This window comes from Siniperca chuatsi, linkage group LG16 (genome assembly GCF_020085105.1).
Source record: "Siniperca chuatsi isolate FFG_IHB_CAS linkage group LG16, ASM2008510v1, whole genome shotgun sequence".
NCBI lineage: Eukaryota > Metazoa > Chordata > Actinopteri > Centrarchiformes > Sinipercidae > Siniperca > Siniperca chuatsi.
The window spans coordinates 13454554-13480027 of record NC_058057.1 but is presented as its reverse complement, the minus strand read 5'-3'; the positions used below and the strand labels follow the sequence as shown (position 1 = coordinate 13480027).

The window sequence follows — 25474 nt, the reverse complement described above, 5'->3', positions numbered from 1 at the left end:
TGTTTGATTATTTCCCCACTATTCTGTATTTTGGATCAAAAAAGGAGGACAAAATCATTGTGATACCACATCAGTGAATAGGTAATCAATTCAAAAGTTTTATTTACTTGCCAAACAGTACGACTGCAACAGTTTTACAGTGCTTTAAAGATGTCATCCCACAGCCCCTCCTCTGAAGTAAAGGGCGTGTTAGTTGTCAAAGCCTTGTGGTCAGTCTTAGTAAAATATATCGACTTTTAAACATAATTTATAGGATATCTATATAATGTCATTTACAAGTGATTTTGCTTCTGTTAAAGCAAGCTAAGTCAAGTTACCATGTTGATAACAGCATGCTATGTACGGCTGGCAGAGACCAGTGCTACATAACCACGACATGGGTAATCTTTCTGAAGTTTCCTTCCATTTTGGTGGTACTGCAAGATTTGACCAAAGAGGAAACTAAGTGCAAAGTTAGTCCTATGTTTTAAGGACCAGTTGTTTTACATGATAGCTCTTATATGATATCATTTACAGACTGACATAACATTTCATTGTAATGTTTCACTTTTAACATAAATAAAGAAAAAGAAGCCACTGTAGACTTTGGGCATGTGGCCAGAATGCCAAAGCTCATGCTGGGAATGCATATCTTCATTTCATTGACAATGAGTACAGACAAGTCACCTCATTCTTCCTACGATGCGGTAAGGCAAAGGAACATCAAAATTAGCAGCATTTCTTCTCAAATCCTTAATCAAAAAGATCAAATGAATTATATTATTTCAGAATTAACATAACCAGTAAAATTATTTTAATCCATTTCATACTCACTTGGCCAAAACAAAAGTCAACCACCAACGCAAGGTGGCTAAACTACAGCGGAGTCCTCCGACAGTGCTGGCCGAGTTAGACAGTGTGACAGGATGTAGGATGCGGCAATGATGGGGTAAATGTAAAGGGTATAACAAATGAAAGGAAAGGGCAGGACTAAACGTCAAAGCAGATTTTTTTTTCTCAATTTGAACAGAAAGTGAAGACCGGATGAGGAAAAAACAAAGAATCACATTTTATCTGTACAGCAATTAAATAAAACTAAACCAGAAAATCAGTAGTTTACAACCTAATTCTCAGTTGAGAACAGTATTGTTCTCCATGATTGGCCAAGAACCCTGCCTCAACCCAATAACAACCTCTAGTCTTAAACACTGGAGACACAGCAAAAATATATTACATTACATGACACTTTCCTGTAGACTTAATACAACTTCATGCACTGAACTTCATTCCTATTTCCCATCTCTTTTGTAACATTTCAATAGAATTGTTGAAAATGAGAATTATGAGGTTCCACTTACAGGGCAAACACGTTGATGAAACCTTGTAATTCGGAGCCAGTGGTGCGAGCTCCAGTTATAACGTCACATGATTATAGTGTGTTCTACAGCAACAAAAAAACCTCTTCAAGTATCATGGCTGAAGACTTTACAGCTGATCTCAGTTTACATTATGATCAGTCTTTCATTCACACACGTACACACACACACACACACCACGAGAGTCACAAGATGGAATAGGCGTTCAATGCCCTCCTGTGATTTCAGGACATTCACTTCAGAATGAGGGGTAGGGGCTGTACACAGAACATCATGACCGAGTGTAATCATGGTCAGAGACAGAGACTGTCTGCTCCCCAGAGAGTTTGCTGAGGGACACGTAACTTCGCTCTGGAGATGATTTAGGGAGATCTTTGGAGACACCATCTTTGGGAAATTGCTGCGGTGCTCTTCTGTCGCGGGAGGGTGAGAAAGTAAACCTCTGGAAGGGTTTGGCTGTGATGCTGCGAGTTCTTCCTTTGATTCAGTCCGGCAGCTCTGCGTTACCTCTCTCTGACTTTCTCACTTCCTGTCTCTCTGGCTATGGAATCATCTCGGTCTACAGGGCTTCACGCAACATCTAAAAACCAAGGGAAACAAAGAAAGAAAGGAAAACATCAGCTGCTATGAAGGCTAAGGTAAACAAAAACAAAAAACACCTCTAAAAAATTAATGCAAATTAATGTTTCATACCCAGTCCCACCTCCTGTACTAATTACTTAATTACTGGGATTCTTTGATAACTGCCAATGTCTGTTTTCACCTGGTCTGATGGGGTTGTCTTAATATTGAACATTGAGTAGTATTTTAAGTTACTCTGGATAGGACCATCTGCCAAATGTCATAAATGTAAATTTTAATGTAAATGAAGCCAACTGCCCATTTCAGCTGACAATGAGGATACAGTGTGCGAAGCAAAGAGGAAGAAAAAAGGATGGATGAAAAGCAGAAGGAGATGCAAGGATTAAATAAAAGTAAGGACACATTCTAAGAGAAAACAGGACACTGTTGAACTTGCAGTAGTCATCGGAGGAGCAATAAAAAAAGTGCACCACCAGTTTAATGTTGATATCCTAATGTTTAGTAACATAGTATGGCTAAGGCTCCTAAAACATTAGATCCTACATTTCCCATAAGGCACCTCAAAAGCGTATCATTAAACCCTCCCTGCCTGGTAAATGCCCAAGCCTTTCAAATCTCAAGCTCAGTCAGAGATAACCCTGATGCCATCACTATGACATAATCAGGGTTATTTTCAGAAAGCCCACAGGAGACAAAATACAAGAGTTTTCAGAGGTTCTGTAGTTGCTCAGTAATTTCCCCCAGTGCTGTGTAACAGCATCAACTTTATCAGATCAGATTTATTATGTAAGATGATCACACCAAAAGCAAACCACAGTGAGAGACTTCCTCAGTAACGGTATCAAGAGATTAAGTGGAGAAGAAGTTGTGCAGTAGATGATAACAAATGAAAGAAGCAGGGGCAAAGCAGAAGGTGGATGCTTATTGACCTGGTCCCTGCTGGGCTGATATATCTTCTATTCCGCTCAGAGGCTTTAGCAGACCGTTCTCCCTGAAGGCTATGACAGAAACTCTCTCGTCCTCTTGCTGCTGCTGCTGCTGCTGCTGCTCCTGTCCCTCAGGAGGAGACAACCTGGAATGTGAAGGCAGTACAATCACCTCTTCAAACTCCCCGTTCTCCCTGGAAAAACAGAGGATGGAAAGGAGAAATGTTTAAATGTTACCCTCATTAAAGTCATGGATAACATCAATGTGACAACTGATGTGACATTTACCTCTGGTCAGGATGGCTCAGTGCGGAGGTGTTGGGGTTTGGGTTGGGGTCAGGTTGGCGAGCGTTGCCGTTGCTATTGTGCGTCAGTGACACAGTCGCTGCAGATGGACTGGGAGCGGCAGTCACTGATGATGAGAGAAAACCAACACAGCGGTCAGAAACAGCATCATGGAAACAACTACAGTAGATATATTGTAAAGTAAAACAGGATAGCGAAAATTATATTTCTACAAAAGTGACTATTCATTTTTCAAAATAATGTAGATGTAGATGAAGAATGTACACAAGTATGATTATAGAAAAAGGTCAATGAAGTTACCTGCATTGTCTCCGTTCCTGTTAGGAACAACTTTCTAGAGATGGGAAAGAATAAAAAGAGAATGAACACTCAGGAATAACATAGATTCTTCATGGTTATTTAGATAACATATTTCTTTTAGCCACTACCTTCTCCGCTGTGTCTGAACGTCTTGTTCTCTTCATGATCTCCTCCAGACGCTGGTGAAAAAAAAGGAGCTTTTACATGCACTGTGCATGAGGAATTTTATGAAATATTACGTGTGTGTGTGTGAACATGCGTCACCTTTTTTCTCTCCAGGCGTTCAGCCTCCTCTTTCTGGAAGTGTTTCTCTCTCTCCTGCCTCAGTCGCTCTGCCTCCTCTCTCTGTCGAGACTCTTCCTCCTCTTTCTAACACACACACACACACACACACACACACAGTTTTATTTTACTGTGCGATCAACAGACTTCTTGGGTGGGTCTGTTAAGTTTAGTCTTTAGTTAATTTGTACACTTTCTCTGACCTGTCTCTCTGCCTCCTCTCTCTCTTTCTGAAGTCTCTCTTCCTCCTCCTCTCTCTCCTCCTCCTCCTTCCTTCTCCTCTCTTCCGCCTGACGCTGAGCCTCCTCCTCTCTCTTTGCTCGCTCCTCGGCCTTACGGCGAGCCATCTCCTCCTTTGCTAACCTGTACAGACACACAAATGAATTAAGGATGCAGATAAACACCCCTTCAGTATCATCCATCTCCATGCAGATCCTCCAGATCACACACATATTTACATGCAGCGCAGCGTACCTCGCCTGCTCCTCCTGTTGCCTGCGCTCCTCTTCCTCTCTCTCCCTCTGCTCGCGGGCCAGCCGACGATTCTCAGCCAGGATACGACTCGCCTCCTCTGGATCGGTGGTGCCTGCTGAGGGCTTGTAGGTTGGAGGACTGCTTACACTCTCTAGAAGGCATCATAAATTACATTTTAACCGGTGTATATCATAAACTGACTAATAAAAAACAATCCAGGCTGCATGATTGTGTAGATGTGATAAGGTTTTGGGAGTGGGTAACTGACCGCTGGCTGCTGTTGGTGTTGCTGGTGGTGTCTGCTCACTACTGGTCTTGTTCTGACCCAGTGGCTGAGGTCGAGGCTGAGGAGGACTGAGGACCTGCTCTTCTTCCTCCTCTCCTTGGGCTCTGGTGGGTTGGGGGCTCTCGGGTGTGATCCTGAAAGGACGAAGGTTTCCAGGGTCCTCTGCCCCCGGAGACTTAAGCAGCTTGGGGGTCGGAGGGCGCCCTGCTGACTTTTGATTAGGTCTGTGTGCAGGAAGAAAAGCAGCATTTGGCTACAAGGTGATTCTACTAGTTACTAGTGTTTAACAATTCTAATGGTTTTCATGAAATTTAGTTTACTGATAGTTATCAGCGATCTTACCTTCATTCAAAAGTTTTAAAAGAAGCATGCATGAAAAACCAGCCCTACTGTGAACAGCCCTCACAGTAATACTCGCCCAAAACCTTACAAAACTGTTACACCCTCTTCCTGCTCGTAGTAATCCATAACTAATCTGTCACAAATCTTGTTATGTACCTCATGTTGTCAGCTCTCACGGGTGTGTTCTCCTACCTGCCAGGAGAGGGTGCTGTCACTCTGCTGTTCTTCTTGCCCGGAGAAGAGGAGCGCTTGTTGGGAGGCAAAGTCAGAATGGGAGCCAATGGGAGTGACAGGTTGCTCCACGACTTCCTGACATGGTCACAGTCCTTCTGCTATTGGTGCAGGAGATGGAGGGAAACAAAATGATAAAATTATTATTCTAAATGGGCAGGAATTTTTTTCCCACCTAATCAGGACCCAGGTGAACCAGCAGCATAATGTCTCTTAAATAATATAATATAATCTTCACAAAAATGTCCTTAGCAACACACAAAGTAATCAGGTGGTACAGAAGGTTCCCAGACCCAGGTGCCCTACTGACAGCAGCAGAAGATGATCAGTAACAGGATTAGACTCAGACAGCCTTCCTTTGGCCGTGCATAACCCTCTGGCACCAAGCCATGACACCAACACAAAAACAACTGTTGTCAAAATTAAAAATCAACCATGTCACATGGCATTTATCATCTGTTTGCAGAGGAGACAAAAAGTAGTGTAGTTTGACGGCACATAAGAGGTATAACTGTTATGCTGGACTGGGACTAGATTATGAATGTGTTTGTGGTCTATGTGTGGAATATAAAGTACAGAAGATGCCCGCCCTCTAACACCTTAATGACATAAGCTGTGACACATCAGCAGACAGATGGACAGTGGGTACAGTGGTGTGTGTGTGTGTGTGTGTGTGTGTGTGTGTGTGTGTGTGTGTGTGTGTGTGTGTGTGTGTAGCAGATGATATGATATCACTGATATGGGACATCATCAACATGAAAAAGACAAACAATAGGAAGACGAGCAAAAAGCAATGAATCACTTGTGTGGGTGAGCGTAGTAAAATACCAAATATGAATAGAAAAATACACCACTGTTGTGCATGCACAGACTCACAGACAGTAAATCTGTCAACATCAAGATCAGATATATTATAGTAAATAGATTCAAGTAGATTATTATATGAAAAAATAGGACAATTTGAGCTTTCTCCATCACAAACACACAAGAACCTCTTTTGGGTACCTAGCATTTGTCAATGCTTATATTTCTGACAATACTGCAGTTGTCTTATATAGAACACATTCTCTAGATATTCAGTCAAACAAAGGTGCAGGTCAATGACATGACCCACCGGTGTGGTGCCGGTGGTCCTCCTGCGGGCAGTCTTGGAGGAAGATGCGGCCGTCTCCCTGCTGAGGCTCCTCTCATGGCTGCGGCAGTGAGGAAGCGGCTGGGCCTGCAGGGCCTTGAAGGACATGGAGCCCATGGGGTGGCAGGACACTGAGCGAGGACACACAGGCATGGCTAGGGTGATGTATGAGGTGGGAGTTTAGAGTGTTTTGAGGAAGGTATGATTCAGGGCAGTGTGAGGATTTATGGAACATCAGCAAGGGTTTGGGTAAAGAGGAGCACGGAGCGAGAGATTGGGAAGGAATGAGAAGGGTGTCAGATGAATTAATAAATGGAAGCCGTGAGTTTGAGAAGACCGGCAGAGGATTGAGAGGAATGAAAAGAAGACGTTTGGTGGAAACAGAGAAGAAGAGAAAGAAGGCATTAATGCTACTGATTGAAAGCGCAACTGCTAATATACTGCAACCATCACTTGGGAATTGTACGTTACAAAAATGTATGTTATGCTTTTAGGAGAAGGATTTAGTAGGGCTGATTCGCCAGGTTAGAGATTGAGAAAAAGAAATAAACGTAACAACTTTTAAAACCACAACAAAATATGGAAAATGTTCCATTCACTTTGTGCTATATTATACTTTAAGGCATTCTAGATAAGAGTGGTCTGGCAAATCAATCCGTGCTCTAAAAAGTCCCAGTGTTGGAAGCATCTCTACTTTGTAAGACTTTGTCATTCAGTCAGAATAAACAACTAATTATGGATGCATTAGTCACGACACAACATAGAAGAAGTGAGCATGCACCTTCACACACTGCATACAATGTTGAATGTATTAAAGTGGTCAGAGTAGAGGAAAGCAAAATGAGACATTGTGTGTTGTGTGTCAATGCGAGTGAGTTCTTGTGTATGTGAGCGTAAGAGAGTGAGCTTTGAGTGCCTGATACAGGCTGGTGAAGGAAGTTTCAGACGGTGTAATGCTTTAAGTCTGGCCAAATCTGATTAACATCCAAAACTGTTCTGGTCAAGAGACCAAAATATAAAGAGCATAAATACTTCTAGCATTATGGGCTGTGATTCCCAGTTTTGTGTGCACTTGTGAACATCGTCTGTTTCACTCGCTACTGACCATAAGAGCCAGGAGGGGTCTTTCATGTGGGATGTGAGTATATTACCTGTTTGCTCTCCAGACAGACTCATGGCACTGCGGCTACGAGCCAAGTAGGAGTGTGTTGGCTGCTGCAGGCGGTTCACCACATTGCTCTCCCATGGCGTCAGTGGAAGACGGCGCAGGCCTGAACACACACACGTAAATTTGAGGTTTGATAACAACTTTTAATTGCCCACTGATTAGCCAAAGCAATCAGTCAAAGCAGAATATAAATTATGCATAATTACTGTATTTGTTACCCATTCCTTCCCTTGCACTGCGCTGTACAACAGTGTAGGCGAGAGCTAAAGTGAGGTGGTAACCATGCACAGGCTGCTATGTTACACCTACACCTGCATGCACCAGTTTGTTAATTATGAGAGGAAGCAAACAGCCTGGAGTGAAGCACAAACCAAGAGCAAACACAGGGAGGAGAGCATTCAAATAAACAGTGCAGAAGAAAGGAGATATTGCAACTGCATTTTAACAAAATGGTCTTCTATGAATTAATCTGGCAAATAATTTAATAAGTGCTGAAAGTAATTTATGTAAGCAATTTAAAACATTTGGCCATACAGGGTCCTTTGTACCTGGGTAGGAAAGTTGGCATATTGTACATAATGTGTAGCTTAATAGCCAGAAGTGGACAATGCGACAGTTAATTAGTCTTCATGATAACCTGATTTGCGACTTAAGAGACAAAGGACAGTTTATCAGGCAAAACATGTAGCACTGCTTGCTCTGATAATGAAGCAGAGTACAGGTTTCAGAGTGAGGGGCAAAGATACAACTTGGCTGGAAACTGTGCAAAGGAATCGGAGTCTCTAATCTACGCCACTTTGTATTCTAGCAGTGAAGGGTTTCAGAGTTCGTGTGACACTCAGTTAATGTGTGATGCTTCTCAGTGTCCCTTTGAGTGTGCAGAGTTTGTCTTGGCAGCATAAAACTTGGCACACGATTACATTTTATCTCTGTAATTATGTGTACGTCCGATTGGTGAAATGTGGGTGTTGATTTTTCAGCTGGGATAAAAACAGCATAGAGTGTTCCCACAAAAACAAAAAGATTATCCTACAGAGGATTAGAGAAAGGGGTCACGGTAGAGAGGGAAAAAAAAAATCTTGATCCCTCTGATGAACCACAGAGAAGTGCATTAGCCGAGTGTGGACACTGAATTTGATTATCATATTGTAAATACTGCAGATCACATCATTCTGTAAAGTAGGACTTCTCTATTCTTTTTCTGTTAAAAGGACTATCAATGTTTTTCAATTTAAGTGAGACAGTACGCAGGGTAATCACAGTTCATTTTTGGAATTCCTCAACAGTTTCCAGCCCATGATCTTTTTGCTTAGCAACATAATGTGCAACATATAATATGAAGTACCAAACTGCAAATAATTTCCTAGAAAACACCTGTGTTTTTGTGCTGGATGGTCTTTCCCTGGTGTAGGCGGGGTTTGGACTGAGCTTTGTTAATGACAGGAGAGGAGGCTGTTCTCATCTGTAAGCCTGTCAGCAACATATGAACATCAAAGAATACAATATCTAATTGTTAAATTAGCACTTAAAAAATATATGCTTCAAAGAATCGGTTGACATTATGAGAATTATGCTTATTCGCTTTCTTGCAGAGAATACCACTCCCATATCTGTCCGTATAAAGATACAGTCTCTTAGCCTAGCTTAGCATGAAGACTGAAAAAAAAAACAAAAGGTTGGTGGTTCTGGTTCTGTCCAAAGGTAACAAAATAAACCTACCAGCACCTCTAAAACTCACTAATTACAACATTATATCTTGGTTTTTTTTTTTTAAATCCGTACAAAAGCTTAAGTGTAAAGATGACAGGTGGTGGTTTTAGGGGGACTATTTTTTGTCAGGGTGTAGTAACTTCCTGGAGTCTCCACAGCCTGGCAACCTCACGGTGACAACAAGACTCTCATAAAACCACAACTTGTGATTGATACACTTGATACACTGTACTTCATATTAACTGTACAGACATGGGATTGGTACCAATATTTTCATCCAATTCTCTGCAAGAAAGCATACAAGTGTATTTCCCAAAATGTTCAACTACTCTTTTAATGTATAATTCAGTTTTTTGTCCATATCAACGTCATTGTACCCCCAAATCTCATTTAGTAAATAAAAGAAAACAACGACGAGTGCTTAGACTGTCAAGAGTCTAGCTTAAAACAAACACAAATGACACAAGATGCAGCCAATGGCAGACCATCATAAGTGGATACTGTAATAAATAATATTGCCATTTGTGTGTAATGTTCATTTTCATTACCTCGGTCTGGTGAGTGTAGAAGTGTGGCAGAGGAGTAGGAGAGGCGCTTGGTAATAACAGGGTCAGTATGTTTGGATAAATTCATTGTGGACACTGACCGCCTGTCAGCATCTAGAAACAAAGAAGAAACATGATCAAATCAAATTAACGGCCTATTTCACAGGTGATATAAAGACAGAATGGGGGAAGAAAGAGAGCTGGAGCCAGCAATCTCTCTTTGAAGGATTACTCTAGTCTATTTTGGTTAAACCAGGTTAGATGTGGAAAAACTACCAAACATGCTGCTAAGTGGGAAAAAAATATTAGAAAATGATTTAGTGCTAAATGGGTCTTATGTCATCTAAAAATGAAGCTAAAATGGGTTGAATGAATGATCCTGCGTCTCGGGATATAAGTTCAAGTGACAAACTGGATTGCTACATGCAAATAAAACAACAAACACTAATAATGCCATTCACATTGGCCTATATTTACACTAATGCCAGGTGAGCTAAAACTGTGCTGTACAGTTACAGTGCTAGAGCCAGCGGTCTAACACTGGCTTGCTAACTGACAGTGCTAAAATATTCACATTGGGAGGTCATTCCGTATCTGCGGTAGAGACTGAAAGCACTCTGCATGTGCTCCAGTCCAGCAAGGTCGAGTGGATAGAGAAAAGCCGACTCGACAAAACCTGGACCAGGAGGTGAAAGGACAATGGCAGAGAAACAAAGAGGAGAGAGGGTAAGAGAGAGAGAAAAAGTGAGAGTTTGAGAATAAGGGAGAGAGAGAGGGAGAGACAGAGCAGGGTGTGAGTCAGCAGTAACAACAGGGCAGGGGATCTGAAAAGTTCAAATACAAACATGGCACGCAGAGGCAGGCAGACATATTTACACAAGAGACACACTGTCACATATCAGCGAGATGAGATATCAAAAGTATTCCATAAACCTGAAAGCACTGGTACTTTCAGGAGGGAAAGTACCAGTGACTCAACAGTGGCTCTAGACTGTAGAGCAAGTCTGTGTGTCTCAACATACTGTAATGACTGTGGGAGAGTGTTGTGAGTTTCTGCTGGTGTGTTGTGATGTGTGAAAGTACCGGCTGGTGTACTGGGAGTGTTTGTGTGCGGTGCCCCTCCCCAAGACCACCGGTTGGGCTTCTGTCTGGTTCTCTGGCTCCTCTCCAACGTCCGACGTATCACTGCCTCATGACGGGCCTTCAGTCACAAAAACAACAATGACAACAGCGTCACATAATCAGATTATTAAAAAAAAACAATGCCCCAACATGCATATACTGCTGCAAGACTGGAACAATGTTTTGCGGTGGGTTAGGTGGGTTTTGTGCACACCAGTTATACAAGTACCTGGCAGATTAGATTATGCAACAGGCTCAAAAAGAAAGCAAAATCACTCAGTTTATCTCAAACTTGTCTTGAGACTTTGTGGCACCCAGGAAGTGAAGACATTTTCTAGGCTGTTGCAATGCCAAAAATCACTGCGGTCCATTGAAACTTTACCTTCCTAAAATATTCCCAGAATGCATGGTAAAAACTAGTCTGGTGGCCTAGTGATTAGGACTGAGTTCCAACCAGGGACCTTTGTTGCACTGTGTCTCTTTCCCTCCATTTCCTGTATATGTGTCTGTATATCTACTGTCACTATTAAATAAAGGCAGAATGCAAGTTGCACAAAAAAAAACACACATTCCAAACTTCATTTACAATCTTTTTAGCTACATATGTGTAACAGTTTGTCCAAATTATTTTTAAAGATTTCTTTTAAAAGACCTTTTGCAGCATTTTGCAATAACACAGAAGACCACTAAGCCACAGGGACTCAAACTTTAAGTTTTTTCTACCCTCTGGGAAGATATGATGTTGTTACAAAGTCATCAACATGTACTGCCTCAGAATCATGTTGTGGGTTTCTGACTCAGTGTTCATTAAATCAATAACCTAATTAGAGCCTGAACGCTGAACAGGAAACCTGCAACTCCTTTAATAAGACGTTACACAGACATTGATGGCTGCAAAAAAACTTTTAGCCTTTGACAAGATTTGTATTTTATAGCTTCAATAACTTCAGAAATAAAACCCAAATCAAAGCTTCAACTGTGTTTCCCTACAGTCTATGAAGTGATGTGTGAGTAAAAATAAAATAAGTGTGCAGATAGGAGTTGGCAATAAAGTTCAAACTCCACCTGACTAAAGAGGGAAGGGACATAGAGCGTGTAAATGGTTCACTAAAAACAGATATTTATTAGCCTGTTCATGAGGATGGGAACTATGGTGCACTCACATCTTGTAGTGAAGGTGTGCATACATGTGAAAAGATCATACTGCACAGGTGTGTACAGGGCCATGTGTGTCAGACCTTGTCCTCCTCCAGTTTCTGCCGTCGTTTCTCCTCCACGGCAGCCCGTCTCTTGTCCTCCTTTATCCTCTGCTCCTCCAGCCTTCTCCTCCTCTCCTCCAGGTGCTTCTCATAGTGCTGCCTGGCTCGCTCCTCACGCGCCTGCCACTGGGCCTCCTTGACAGCTGAGGCATGGTGCACGTGCGCACACACACACACACACACAAATGTTAGAAGAAAAACAAATACAAGTGTACATAATCATATGCACAAACACATACCACATGGACACACACACAGGCTTATAGCAGCAGTGTGAAGGGTCAGCTGTAGATCATGTGACTAGGCTTTAGCTCTCAACACAAAGCAAATCCCTCAGCCCGTCAGCTGGGGCCAGAGGTATGACCACTGTACAATACTATGAACACAAACGCACTTCAGCATTGAAAACATACAAACACATACAGGCCACGACTTCCTAAAACCCATCTGTTGTGGTGTGTCACTCACATTCCCTACAAAAACACACATTCAAAACACTAGCCTCCCTAAACCCTGTCCCATGGTCTGACCCATTATGTAACATTGGTGCCATGGAAACAGGGGTGCCTGGCCTCGGCCTGGACTTTATGTAACAACCAGAGAAACGGGCACTTCACCACAGCTACCAACCAAGTTCAGTCATGAGGTGTTGCAGGAAAGATAAAAAAAAGAAAGTGAGGGATGCATTTAAAGCCTTCTACATACTAACGTACAGTCTACTCTCTGTGTCACAGACACGCACACACACACACACACACACAGTTAAAGAATACACACCATTCTGCTTCTCACGCTCCCCCCGGCGCTCACGAGCTAACCTCTGTTTCTCGTCAATCTTGTTGAAGAGCAACGAGTCTGCAACACAAACAACTGTTAAACAGCAGAGTAAACGACAACTGGGTTGAAAGGGTTAACATAAGAGAAATATTTCCCTGTATGTCAGTGTGACTTACCTGTTTTGGTGGCAGCATTGTTACTGGGGCTGTTGCTGGTTGTGGTGCGAGTCGGGGTGGGGGTAGGGGTCAGGATGGGAGTGTAGGTCTGCCCAGAGCCCGAGGAGCTGGGGTGGGTGGCTGAAGACGCTCTGCCATCCTCCGATTTATACTGGGAGTAAGACGCTGCAAAGAAAGACAAACCAGACAAGTGTCAATAACAAAAACTTTGCGAGAAAGAGACACCAAGAGGGGAAACAAGAGACACGAAGAGAGGCCAAGAGATACACAAAAAGAATTGTACATCACTGACAAAGTTTTAGTGACTTCTCATGCAAAACAATCTGCATAATCATCCACAGATGCAATAAAAGTTTTGCAACTGAGTAAAACTCATCGATTCAGCAGCATCTCCATAGTATCTATCCTCAATGAGGTATGTCAAGGATAGGTACAGGATAGTGTGTCCATAACAAACTGCTTTTTAAACACACGAACATATTAGACACTCAAGTCTTGAATGCTTCATAAATCAATTTCCAGTGACACACTTCCAGACCGGCTGAAGGGCTACAGTTTCCCCACCCTGTACCTATAGACCAACAAAAGATTTAGCCAGCCTCTTTACCAACACTGTGACACAGTGTAAATCAATAAAATAGAACCACATCAATGATGTACTGAAGTAAAGTATGTAACAACATGATTAGACTACCAAAATACACCATGTAGTTAGTACCTTTAGTTAATGTTAATGCATTGTTTCTAATATAAAAGATAGTATTTCTTCAATACTATTCACCTCTTTCCCAATACAGCACACTCAGATGTCTGTCTATTGCTAGAGACTGATTTGTACAAATAGCTGCTATATGAATATGACAGCAATTGCTAATTAGCTCAGGTAAATCAGGCCTTGTTGCCAGAGTTTTACTGGTGTCCTCTAACGCTAAAATGATACTTTTACTGGAAGAATACAGAGTTTGATCAACCTGTGTTTTCTCACATGTTCCGGTGTGTTGCAGTGTTTCCACTCAGCACAGAGCTTGACTATTGATTAATGGCACTATCAGGCTCAGGGTGACTCAGCACTCCTGGACACAGACACAGAGCTTAACAATGAGCCTTATGTGAGTAAGAATTGTATACTATATGCATAAGTACTGTGGATGTTCAACACCTCTGTGTTTGTGTGGTGAAGAGTGAGAGAGTTAAATCTCCACAGAGACCAATCTGTCTCAGAAAGTTGAAGACTAAATCAAATAAGTCCCCCCAGACTACATTGACAAACTACAACACATGGACTCTACCTGAAATAGCATGAGCTACACACGCTATGTTTCTACATGGTTTCTTTATCTCTTCACTTCAGTGGCATGTAAGCTCAGTCGGGTAATTAATGATGCCGGTGGAAGAGAGGAGCAAAGTACAAGTTTCATATTCACGGCTGTAAGTGGACTGTCTTACACCTTGATTAACAAGCTCAAGTACACTTTCCATTTAAATGTAACAATCAATCCTCCCAATTCAATGCTACCACTGACTTTCCCCCTCAGCTGAGTTTTGTATGAACAGACTAGCCTGTGTGGTATTTATGCTATTAAGATAATAATGTGGCAACTATGACGCTAAAGTGTAATCGGCCACAAAGGACTGAGAACCACTGCACTAAGCCACATGCGTTATACTGAATACTATATCTATTAAAGCTGCATGCTATGTGTGCAAACACAAGTAAGATCTAAACTAAATTCCAGCTAATGAATAAATAAAATAAAACAATCAGGTCTAGGATAGACCAAACATTTGTGTTCCTCTTGCTGTATTTGACAAAACAGTTTTAAGTCAAGGTAAACTTACTAGGTTTTTCCTGTCTTCCTGTCAAATGCTTTCATGGCCTTCATCACAGCGGATGGACTTTGCACAGTTATTGAGAGTATGAGAATTTGAGAGAAATTCTTTTTTTCCATTTGCTACAGTTTTTGGGTTTACTGGACTTTTGCGCCTCTGCAACAGGCAAAAAACCCAAAGCATATTATTTATTCATTTACTTCTACACTTTGTGGTTTGTGATATGACATGTTATAAATCAAAACTGCCAATTATGTCTCCACCCTAACACACTGAGTTGTTTTATGGTAATTCACAAAGGACATACTGGACAAAGACGTGAGGTGTGTACACAAGTATTAAAAAGGTGTACCCTGCCTCAGGTGCACCAGCCTTGGAACTGGTTTCATAATGGCTATTGTTGTATCAGGAAAGGCTGGGCTGGGCCAGGTTACAATAATGTCTAGTCAATATATTCCTTCTTCTAAAATCATTTTCCTTAAACAAAAGATTAGGTCATTGAGATAGTATATTGTGCTGCAGTCAAATAATGCACAGGAAATTTGTGAATGACTTTCAGGTGAGGACCATAACAATGTAAACAGGATTAAATTAAAATATATATGTAATACATCCAGTGGCTCTTTATCAAGCAACTTCCACAAGAGGTCATACGACCATAAATTTGCATCAAAAAGACACAATCGGCTTCAAAATAAGGAGCTCTTTCCATCTGTGCGAGATAACTTCAAGTGACTGATGAAGTGGACCTTCTGACAAGCTGAGTGGTACACAATAAGCCAGTGGTGACAGGCTAAGGGCAGAACCACTTTCCTCAATTTGACAGCTTGAACTGGAACACTTCACTAAAAAGAGCTGGGAATGCTCTGAACCACACAAATAAGAAATAATTCCCTTCTTTGAAAAGTCTGGCACAGAAACACAAAGACACAGAGGAGAACAAGAGGGATAAAGACAAATAGAGACTGGTCAAGAGAGAGGGAAAAAATATGCTCCATTTTATATGAATGATAAATAGCAATTCATAAATCTAGCATGCATGCATCTAGCATTGAAATGATTAATGATTGATCAATATAATCTACAAACCCACTTCTAAAGAAACTGGCTGAAAATTATCCTTGTGCAGCAGGAAGTAGTAATTTGATACAAGAAAATGGAGTATATATATATATATATATATATATATATATATATATATATATATATATATATATATATATATATATATATATATATATATATATACACACACACACACACAAAGAGGAATAGCAGTGAAAACAGGTGTGTGTATTAAAGCATTAATACAGTATAGTAGGTGTGCACGATACTATGTGGCCCATATTCACATTACTCACACACATATACACATTATAATATTTTACCAATGCAATTTGAATAAGAGCCAGATGTCCCCTCATCAAACTATTTGCACATATGACAACACTATATTCTGTGATATAAAGTATAAATTGAACGGCAGTTAATGGATGTCAAATGATGCCATGTCAGAGACGTGTGTGTATGATACCACACCCGCCTTGTGAGTCATGAGATAAAAAGTACACATCCACTGTCATAATTTTTGGATTCTAAAGTGGCAGACTGATGATGGCAAGAGTATAAAAAGACACATACAAACCAGTATAGATATGCATGAATTAGAAAAAATATGAGAATGTACAGTAAACTGAAAATTTCTTTTATTTCCCAGTTAGACTGAAGAAAACAAGGCCCACTGCAGCAGCAGTCTCACTTGGACTGAACTTAAGAGAAGTCTATAGATATGGCTTTGCATAGCCCAGTTTCCTAGACAGAGGGTCTCTGGGTCATCCTGCATATAGAAGACGTCAGCTGAGGTCAAAGGGCATCCTGTGGCTCGGCACTGCAGATGAGGCTGCGTGCACATCAGGACAGCATAGAGTTTTAGTTTGGCTATACCATTACCCTAAAGAGTGAGTCACTAACTAAATAAAGACTTACAAAGAGAGAGACAAAGAATACAGGATTACACTAGGACTTATCTGAGTCGTGGTTAATGAAACTCCATCCTGGATCCATGTACTCACTGTTCACACCTGTTGTAGAGGTCATTAAACAAACATTCATAAGCAGCGAGCAGATTTGCTCGTGCGCACTAACTAGACAGCCATTCAACAGCCTTTGCAAACACACCAAAGACAATTTTATTTGGAGCAAAGTGCTAGCTCTCAGTTATAAATGTCCACCAGTGACCCTCCAAAGATCCCGAACACCTTTTGCCACGCTTACACATTAGCTTCCTCCATACTTTATCAACCAAAAAAAAATGTGGGAAACTATGCCATACTAAGAGAGGGCTTCATAAAACACAAGGTGCGACAGTGTTTAAGTACTGCAAGTTCTTTTAATGAAGGAAAGAAACCAGACAATCTCCCCAGTCTAGGCCTGTATGTTCACAGTGTAGTCCTGTAATGTTTTTTATGTTTTACCTTTATTTCAACACACTGGATTTAAACAGAAACAATGACTTTAAGAGTGTTTCGGGGTTTTTAAATCCATATTGGGATAACAGTGTAGGACTCATACACTTTCCGATGCTTGAGGACTACGTATAAAAATATACATTTTGAAGTGGATGTAAACAACCTTAACTTAAAGCTGAATGCCTGTACTGTAACCTCATGGTCATGTTTCATTTCAAATCCAATGTGCTGGAGTACAGAGCCAAAACAAAACTGACCTGTTACTTACAGACTTACAGACACTGTAGTTGTGTTTATTCCCTACTCTGCACCTTGTTCAATCTGTGCCGATTTATCACTGATTTATGCATAAATCCTGGGATTAAATCGCAAGTATTTACCTGGATTTTGTTTCATGATTCCAGGGGTGTCAATCCCAGGATGGGACCTGTTTGACCCCTGGCTAGAGTCCCACTCAGACTAGTCGGATCGGAAGGCCAGAATCAACGTTCCTACTTCCTGAAAACATCCTACACAGCGGAAGATAAGCTCAAATCCAAAGTCCATGGTGCAGTGAGGGGGACAAAGGAAAAAGCAAAATGAAGAAATTCCAAACATCCGAAAAAGAGACCACCCAAAACTCTACTTTTTTCAGAGTAAAAGGGAAAGCAGGAAGGGAGAAAGAGAGAGGGGTCAGCTTTGGTCACTGTCGTTGAGAGCTGACTGAGTGTAAGACAGGTTGTGGCGACGCTCCTACCCCCATCCTTTTGTCCATAAGTGTGCGTGTTTATGTGTGTGTGTGTGTGTGTAAAAGAGACAGAGAGTGAGACATAGGGAGAGTGTGACTGTTTAATCTGCCCCTCCCTCCCCTAGTGCTGGTGTGTATGTGTGTGCGTGCAAACACGCTCCCCACCCCCAATCTATCTGCATTCATTGGCAGTCAGATTAAATGGTCAGAGTTAGCGATTAATGCTGTGCTGCCCAGGCCAGTGGGTAGCAGGCAAGCACGCTGTGTGGCTCCTGCCTCCCTTGCAGCCTGAGAGGATTAGCTGCTGCTAATGCTAAGCTAAACGCTAAGCTCCAGCCAACAGAGAGGCAAAGGGGGCAGGGGGTAGGCGTCCTCCTTTCTAGCCCCAGGACAGGCAGTCAGGCCTGGATAACAGGTGCCTGAGAGGAGGGTGGTAATGCATTTGTTGCACATTATGTCTAGAGTCACCCCGTCACTCATTATGGCTTCTGAAAACAGGGCAATGAATAATTGAAACTGCTGTTGTCCAATATTGACATTTTGCCATCTCTTCTGCAAGATGTTTTTAAGAAGTTGTAATGTTAATAGAATTTTTTTTTAGTAATGTTTCATTTATATTAGTTTAAAGTTGGTATCAAAATTGATCTGAGATTACAAAGTCAAATTAAGGATCACTAAAAAAGCAGTTTTCCTCAACCAATGTCTGTAAAACTCCATCTCATCCAAACTACTATTAACATGATTTATCCACCCAAACACTGAAGACCACCTCTAAAAGCACATACAAATTCCATACATTTTTCTGACATGTAGATGAGTAAAGAAGGCCACAATATTCCTGATAAATTAAAAAGGTAGGCTAAGGTTGAACTCGACAAAACACATAATGAATATGTGCACATACTGTATGTTTGCTGACTATTTAGCCTACTCCAGGCATAACGCCTAAACTTGGCATCTTTGAAATAAAGACAGTATCACAGCATGACTGTCATTTTAAAATAAAGACAAGTGTCTAACAATTTAGCAGTTACCTGATACACTGACATCATGCTTGCTGCAAGAGCTGACAATCATCTCTTCATTTCCCCCCTTCTCTCTGTCTATTCGCCTATTATTTATGGTTTAAGTGAGCAGTGCATGCATGATTACCCTATTAAGTGAATAATGTGAAGATCACTAAAATTTTATCTTTATGTCACATTACTATCTTATCACCTTCCTGTCTCCCCGAGTCAAAGAACAAACCCTTCCTCAATCAATCTGTTACAAGTTAAATCTTTTAATAGCACTTGAACCAACAGAAACACTTTTAAAAAGAAAAGGTGAAAGGAGGATGAATGGACAAAAAATACATTTAAAAAATGGTGCAAAAAGTAAACTAAATTGCTGCTCCACTGCATCACAATAGTGTCACTGCAAACCCCTCCAAGCACTGCCGACTTAACATGACTACTTTACAGTATATTACGTTTTCTGTTTTAAAGGACAGCAGCATGCAGCAGATTCAAAAGGACTGTGAAAATTTACTTAAATTTATATTCTCGTTACTTGACCCACATTTGCCCAGACCACAAACCCAATGAATTTCAGGCTGTTATACTACAATAGCCATAAAACATTGCCCATAGCATTTCCACTCCACTCAGTACACTACTAATTCTTCGGACCCTAATCCCAAATCAGACTTGAAATATGACACAACAGCAGCTCTCGTCAACACTGGATAAAAAGGTATGAAATGAATGAATAAATAAATGAATAAACAAAGCAAATATTTTACTTTCAGATTTCTGAAGTTCTGGAATAAACCCAGAACAGCAAGAGAAGTTCAGTTAAAACGTTGCACATTTATATCTGCTGTGACTGCAGACACATGCTGTCCTGTTGACTGACCGCTCTGCTTACTGATGCATTATAACCACATACACGCGTGACGTGAACTGCACCTTCACTCTCATCAGCTGCCCTTGTGTTGACCCAATCTTGCCTTGTCAGCTGTTTTCCACACACACACACACACACACACACACACACACACAGCAATGTAAAACAATTACTTCCTTACTATCCAAGCTCCTGGCACATGTATTCATCATTAATATCCTACTAACAATTACACATGTACACCTGTCTTTAATGCGCCACAATTTCAGATCTTTTTTTCAAATTGTCTCTCTCCAGAGACTAGTTAAATATCTCTCTGCCCCAATTGCCTCTCTGTCCTAGATATAAATGCCCTCTCACTCTCACACACACACACACACACACACAATTTAATAGTTTAAATGAAGCTCAAACAGCACAAAGTACCAGAGCATGCAAACTAATTTAGCTCTCTACTTTACACCCATCTGTTTCCCTCCATACCTCTTTTCTTCCTCCTGCAAGCATATCTCCGTCTCTGTCCCTCCTCTTCCTCAGTGATGGTGAAGAGTGCCGGGATGGCTGAACGGCTGCCTCCCTTCCTCAGCTTCTGCTTGCCCTGCGAGCACCCAGTTGCACCTCGTCCTTGTTCTCGTCCTTTACTCTCTGGCATCGCCTGCCCTGTTGCTAACCCTCGAGTCCCTGGCTAACTAACCCAGCCCCTGCCCATCCCACCCTGCAGTGATAGGTGGGTGGGGATGGGGGGTGGGGTGTGGGTCTTCTTCTTAGTGAAGACGTGGATAGCTAATAGCTAATAGCTAACAGCTAATTCCTCTAGTTGCACATTGGTGCTCTGTGTCTGAGACAGCAGAAAGAAGAGAGAGGGTGAGAGAAGGAGGAGGACAGAACAAAAAGAGGAGAGATGAAACAAATGAAATGATGACATGTGATGGATGAGAGAAAAAAGGAGGCAGTAAAAGAAGAATAAGTGCAGAGAGGGAGAGTATGAAAGAGAGACAAACAGAGCTGCTCACTGTGCCAAGTCCATACTGCCTACGGTGGCAGTGCCAGGCATAGAGACAGAGTGAAAGAGACAGAGTGTGCGACAGAGTCTGAGGATGAGCTCTTGTAGTCTGGCTTAGAAAAGAAGACTTAATCCACAAGACTGGCTCAGTTGAGAGCTGGAAAAATTGGACTTCTCTTGACTCCCTCCCTCAAGAAATGCTGCTGCTGTTGTCACTACTGTTACTGCAGCTCCCCTCTTCCCTCCTCGCCTCTCTCATGCGTGGCCTATTCTGTAAATTCAAACTTGTCAGAAGAATCACATCACACAGGCACTGGCTGTACACTACACTACACAACACACACACACACACTCTGGCCCACAGATACACGGGTAACAGAGGGCAGCAGGGCCGTTAAAATATTCAGTGCAAATCCAGCGGTGGAAGGTAAGACGGTACCGGTAAAGGGTTTCCCTGACAACAGCAGCACATGGACCAATGACGCAGTAGGAGAGTGGAAGCGAGAGCAGAGGACAGGCACACTTTAATTTAATGTATACACACACACACACACACACACACAACTAGGGATGTACGCCTATGCACACACCAAACCAAACAATGCAGTACTGGCGCTGCCCCTGTGGAAGCGGTGTGTTCATAGAGCACATGGTATATGTCCCCGCCCCATTCTCCACTTAAAGAGCCATCAGCTATATGACATACCACGGTTGTACATTAAATATGGACATCTTTCCATTCATGTCCTGCTGGCTCTTTAAAATAAGCTAAGTACAAAGAAGTAACAATATGCAGCGCATCAATATTTATATCTGAGAAGTATTATTGCAGTTGCACGGCAGTAACGGATCCTAAGTTGCACCAATAACAGTGCTAACATCAGCCTGAACAACCATTACTAGTGGCATGTGCTTGCGCATGCTTATTTTGCATCTACCAAAGCAAATTACAAACAAAGATTAAACAACCAGCATGACAGTTTGAAATCTTCATGCCATGCTGTGGCTCAAAACAGCAAGGCCACAAAATGATTAAAGACACAACCACTGATAGGCACCTTGGCTGAAATCCATTACAGGTGCGTTTCTTCTTTTAGTTAGCTTCACATTAAGGTCAACTTTTGTAAAGAAAATAGCCTAATACAGACTATTTCAGTGCAGAGTATTTATTATAAAACACATCTAATATATAGGAATTTAAGACAAGACTTGCTGCCTCATCTCCTTAGGGAGCACATGCTGTGCAAACACATATTCATGAAAGAGCAATCTGATCTTTGTCCCTGCAGGATATAGTAATACTGTAATCCTACACTCTGACTTAAACCGGATAGGCTAGGCTACACACCCTTCTCACAGCTATTGGGAACAGACATGGGAACAGATGAAATATTTTGACTGTTGTATAAATAGATGCATTTAGCAATGCAAATATATAAGCTTATTGTTACATTCAATTCTAAAAGATAAGACATTTTAGCAAGATATAGCTAAAAGCTCATTCTTATCTGTGTTTCGTACACTGGGGCCCTCAGTGACATGAGGTTTGACACAGTATAAAGTACAAAAAACTACAATAGCAGTATTATAAATAGTGCTAACGTATATTGATGAAGTCAAGCAACATTAATTCCCAACTGAACACCTCAGCATTATTTGATTCTACGGTTTACCACTGGTGTTAGCAGAGATACCTCCACACAATAAAATCCTACAACCCACATCATGTGGACGAGATGACCAAACAAAGGGGACAATCCAGATTAGGAAATATTATTATTATTATTATTCCTTCTTGTCAATCTGGGCGTGTGGGGATAGTTTTACTGTGACTTCTTACAGTACAGGTGTAACAATGAGCAGAGAGTCTAAGGGCTCAGAATAGAGCAAGGATAGGATAGGATCGATAATGCATATGGAAGGAAGTTGTTTAGGAATACTAAGATAGCAGCAGAATTGAAAAGCTTGAAAGCATCATGTTACAGAAAATGGATGCCGAGAGTTTGCAGCAGGGTCATATTAGACTAACATAAGTAGGCATTCATGGGAAAACTCAAAGAAGATGATAATGGCGAAGATAGAAAGAGTTGAAAAAATAGTGACTAGGGAATAAAGCTGCTGTGGTAACGTTAACATGTTGAGTTTTTTTTGTTATTTATTGTTTGTCATTAAAAGCTGTACGATAGTTTAACAACAGTTAAGTCATTTTAGTCTGCACTCACTGACTGAACTGCTGATTTTACCATTTGAAGCCAACAAGGTGAGCTGCCCTTTAATCCTATTATTTCAGCTCATCACATTTTTAGAAATTGTTGATGAAAAATATGAAATTGTAAGCTCGTTGTAGCATAACTGCAGGTGAAGTTACATCAATATGGGATGCTTCTGGGACAGCAGAGCTGATCGCCGAGTCCTCTGGAGGTGTTGTGGACCTCAGTCAAATAAACGATAAAAGATTGTGCTCACTAGATAAACTCAGTGACACACCAACTCAACCTACAACATCTGTCACGTTTTTGTACATACAGTGCAGTACACTGACATAGTCCGTTTTTCTGCACTTGGTGCAACAATTTGTAGATTAATACATCATTCTTTTAGCATCTCAACTGGGGTTCCTGTATGAATGCTAGCAGTGAAATACTGTTTGTCACCTCATCACATTCTGTGTGTTAGAAATGGCTATTCTCACTTCGTGATGACATATGCACCTGTCTGAAAAACACTCCCAAAATACGTTCTTAACCTTTCATCTCAAACTTTAAAAACAGTATGTAAACTAGTTCAACTCATGAAGCAAACGTATCCTGATTAGACTAACCAAACATGTCACACTATAGAATATTTACAACCAGCACATTTCCTTGAGAAAACAAGTTGGGCTAGTTAACAACCATGCAGAATTTAAAACACTGATCAACATTTTAGTGTTTTATCAGCCCCCACCATACAGATGGATGGAGTTAAGCTTTGAGAAGCAGGCTGTTACACTGCTCTGACAAAGTCCCAATCAGTGATGTCACAGCAGGTATTTTGCCATTAACAGCTAATGGAAAACACCTGTTGTTTACCAACTGGTGCAACTATGCTTCCATTTTTCAAACAACACAGAAGTCTGCAGGAGAAATGTACATCCCTTTATGATACAGTATTGAATTACAAAAAAAGGGGGATTATCCACAGTACTCTTGTTGTTTCTTTGATTTTGGCGACATCACTGGCCATTGTTTAGATGCTTGGCCCTGAACAGAAAATTAGACTGACAGCAGCTCACACACTGTCAAACACCATTTTATTTTGCTTTTAGGCTTATATATATATATATATATATATATATATAGAGAGAGAGAGAGAGAGATTAAAGTAACCAAAGCTAAAAAGCGTACTGTAGTTAAGTTATGAGTAGTCATTTTCAGTCCTAACATTAACATAATAAATGACGACGCCATAAATTGGATCACAGGTGTCCGGTTATCCGGTGTTGTAGAAAGGTTTGGAGTATTAACATGCCAGCAAACTGTGGACAGAATAAATCATGTTTAACAAAACCTTTAAAAGGCAGCGAACAAAGTTGTAGCCTAAAGACACACAAAGCCAGCTTCTGCCATTCCAAGAACAACAACCCTCTGTTCATTTCCATTAATTCACCTGTCACGTCAGCCGAAGGAGCATTTCGACGAGTTGACAAAATGTCAACAACAGGTGCCAGTACAGGGAGAGCTCAAATATCTATAAAAAACGACAACAAAAAGGTAAAACTGAAAGAAAAGTGTAGTTTAGAGAACAGGTCGTGTTTAATAAACGTAAAGTGAGCCGGTTGATAGTTAATCCCACTCCCGTGACCGACCGGTACTTGAGTCTGTAATTCTGCGTCAGCGTTCAAACGCTGACAAAATCAACTGAAGACCCTCCGCTGCTCACCGCTTAGTAGTTTAAATAACAGTCCGTGTTCTGAAAAGTTTGTGAAAGTAAACTTTTCTGTCGGTATGAACTCACCTTGGGACTCGGGAGGAGATGCGTCGCTGCCATCCTGGTCCGCCATTTCTCCTGACGTCAGCTGAGAGGGATCAGCGGCAGGAACCCGAGGAACCTGCTGGATCGATCCTGAGACAGACCGGGCAGCCTCCCACGGACAGGTGGGGGACGACACAGGCAAACGCCTCATCTAAGAAGTACAATAAACTGATAATAGTGTGTTATAATCACACTCTATGGGCCGAATAACAATTTCACACACTTTTAGACTCATTCACTCACACATTTGCTTCATTTTGAGCCTAAAATGCACCTTATAAACCAATAAACCTTACTTGTTACCCTGTAGAATTTGTATTCTTGCCTACGTAGCTAAGAAATGTTACATTTGGTTCATCTGTCTGAATAATGATATTTGTACTGCTTGTAGTACAAATATTGAGATGAGGCAAGGTGTGCAAGTGAAACTACTGGCCTCAGCTCTGTCTAAAGTATTATGCTGACATCTACTGGCAATGTGGGTATGTTAGTATAGTGAACTCAATGATATGGCCTTTTCACCATAGTTTGGTGTCTGATAATTCATCAGTACAAAACAAAACAAAAAAACC

General features: G+C 41.3%; 1 protein-coding gene across 16 annotated transcripts; it reads right to left on the bottom strand.

Annotated features, from left to right (window-relative positions):
• Positions 1-78: 78 nt before the first annotated feature.
• map7b (microtubule-associated protein 7b) lies at positions 79-25068 on the bottom strand. Of its 16 annotated transcripts, none has more exons than XM_044169835.1 (20): positions 24885-25068; positions 12974-13138; positions 12798-12890; positions 12000-12163; positions 10723-10840; positions 10214-10315; positions 9643-9753; positions 8759-8854; positions 7368-7487; positions 6199-6371; positions 5046-5185; positions 4494-4735; positions 4226-4376; positions 3955-4114; positions 3734-3838; positions 3598-3648; positions 3470-3503; positions 3152-3275; positions 2867-3057; positions 79-1935 (listed from the first exon to the last, which is right to left on the bottom strand). In XM_044169835.1, exons 1-20 carry the CDS (start codon positions 25051-25053, stop codon positions 1925-1927), a joined length of 2520 nt encoding a protein of 839 aa, XP_044025770.1. In that variant the 5' UTR covers positions 25054-25068; the 3' UTR covers positions 79-1924. The 16 variants fall into 16 exon arrangements, with proteins under 16 accessions (XP_044025770.1, XP_044025772.1, XP_044025776.1 ...); XM_044169837.1 differs by having other exon boundaries at positions 5046-5182; XM_044169841.1 differs by having other exon boundaries at positions 6199-6347.
• Between the last annotated feature and the right edge of the window lie 406 nt (positions 25069-25474).

Bases quoted from the DNA above. Each gene is read 5' to 3' on its own strand.
- map7b (XM_044169835.1), bottom strand. From the start codon at position 25,053: ATGAGGCGTTTGCCTGTGTCGTCCCCCACCTGTCCGTGGGAGGCTGCC. The intron at 13,139-24,884 runs GTGAGTTCATAC...CTTTCTTTGCAG, and splicing joins ATCTCCTCCCGAGTCCCAAG to CGTCTTACTCCCAGTATAAA. The intron at 4,115-4,225 runs GTACGCTGCGCT...GTGTCTGTACAG, and splicing joins CAACAGGAGGAGCAGGCGAG to GTTAGCAAAGGAGGAGATGG.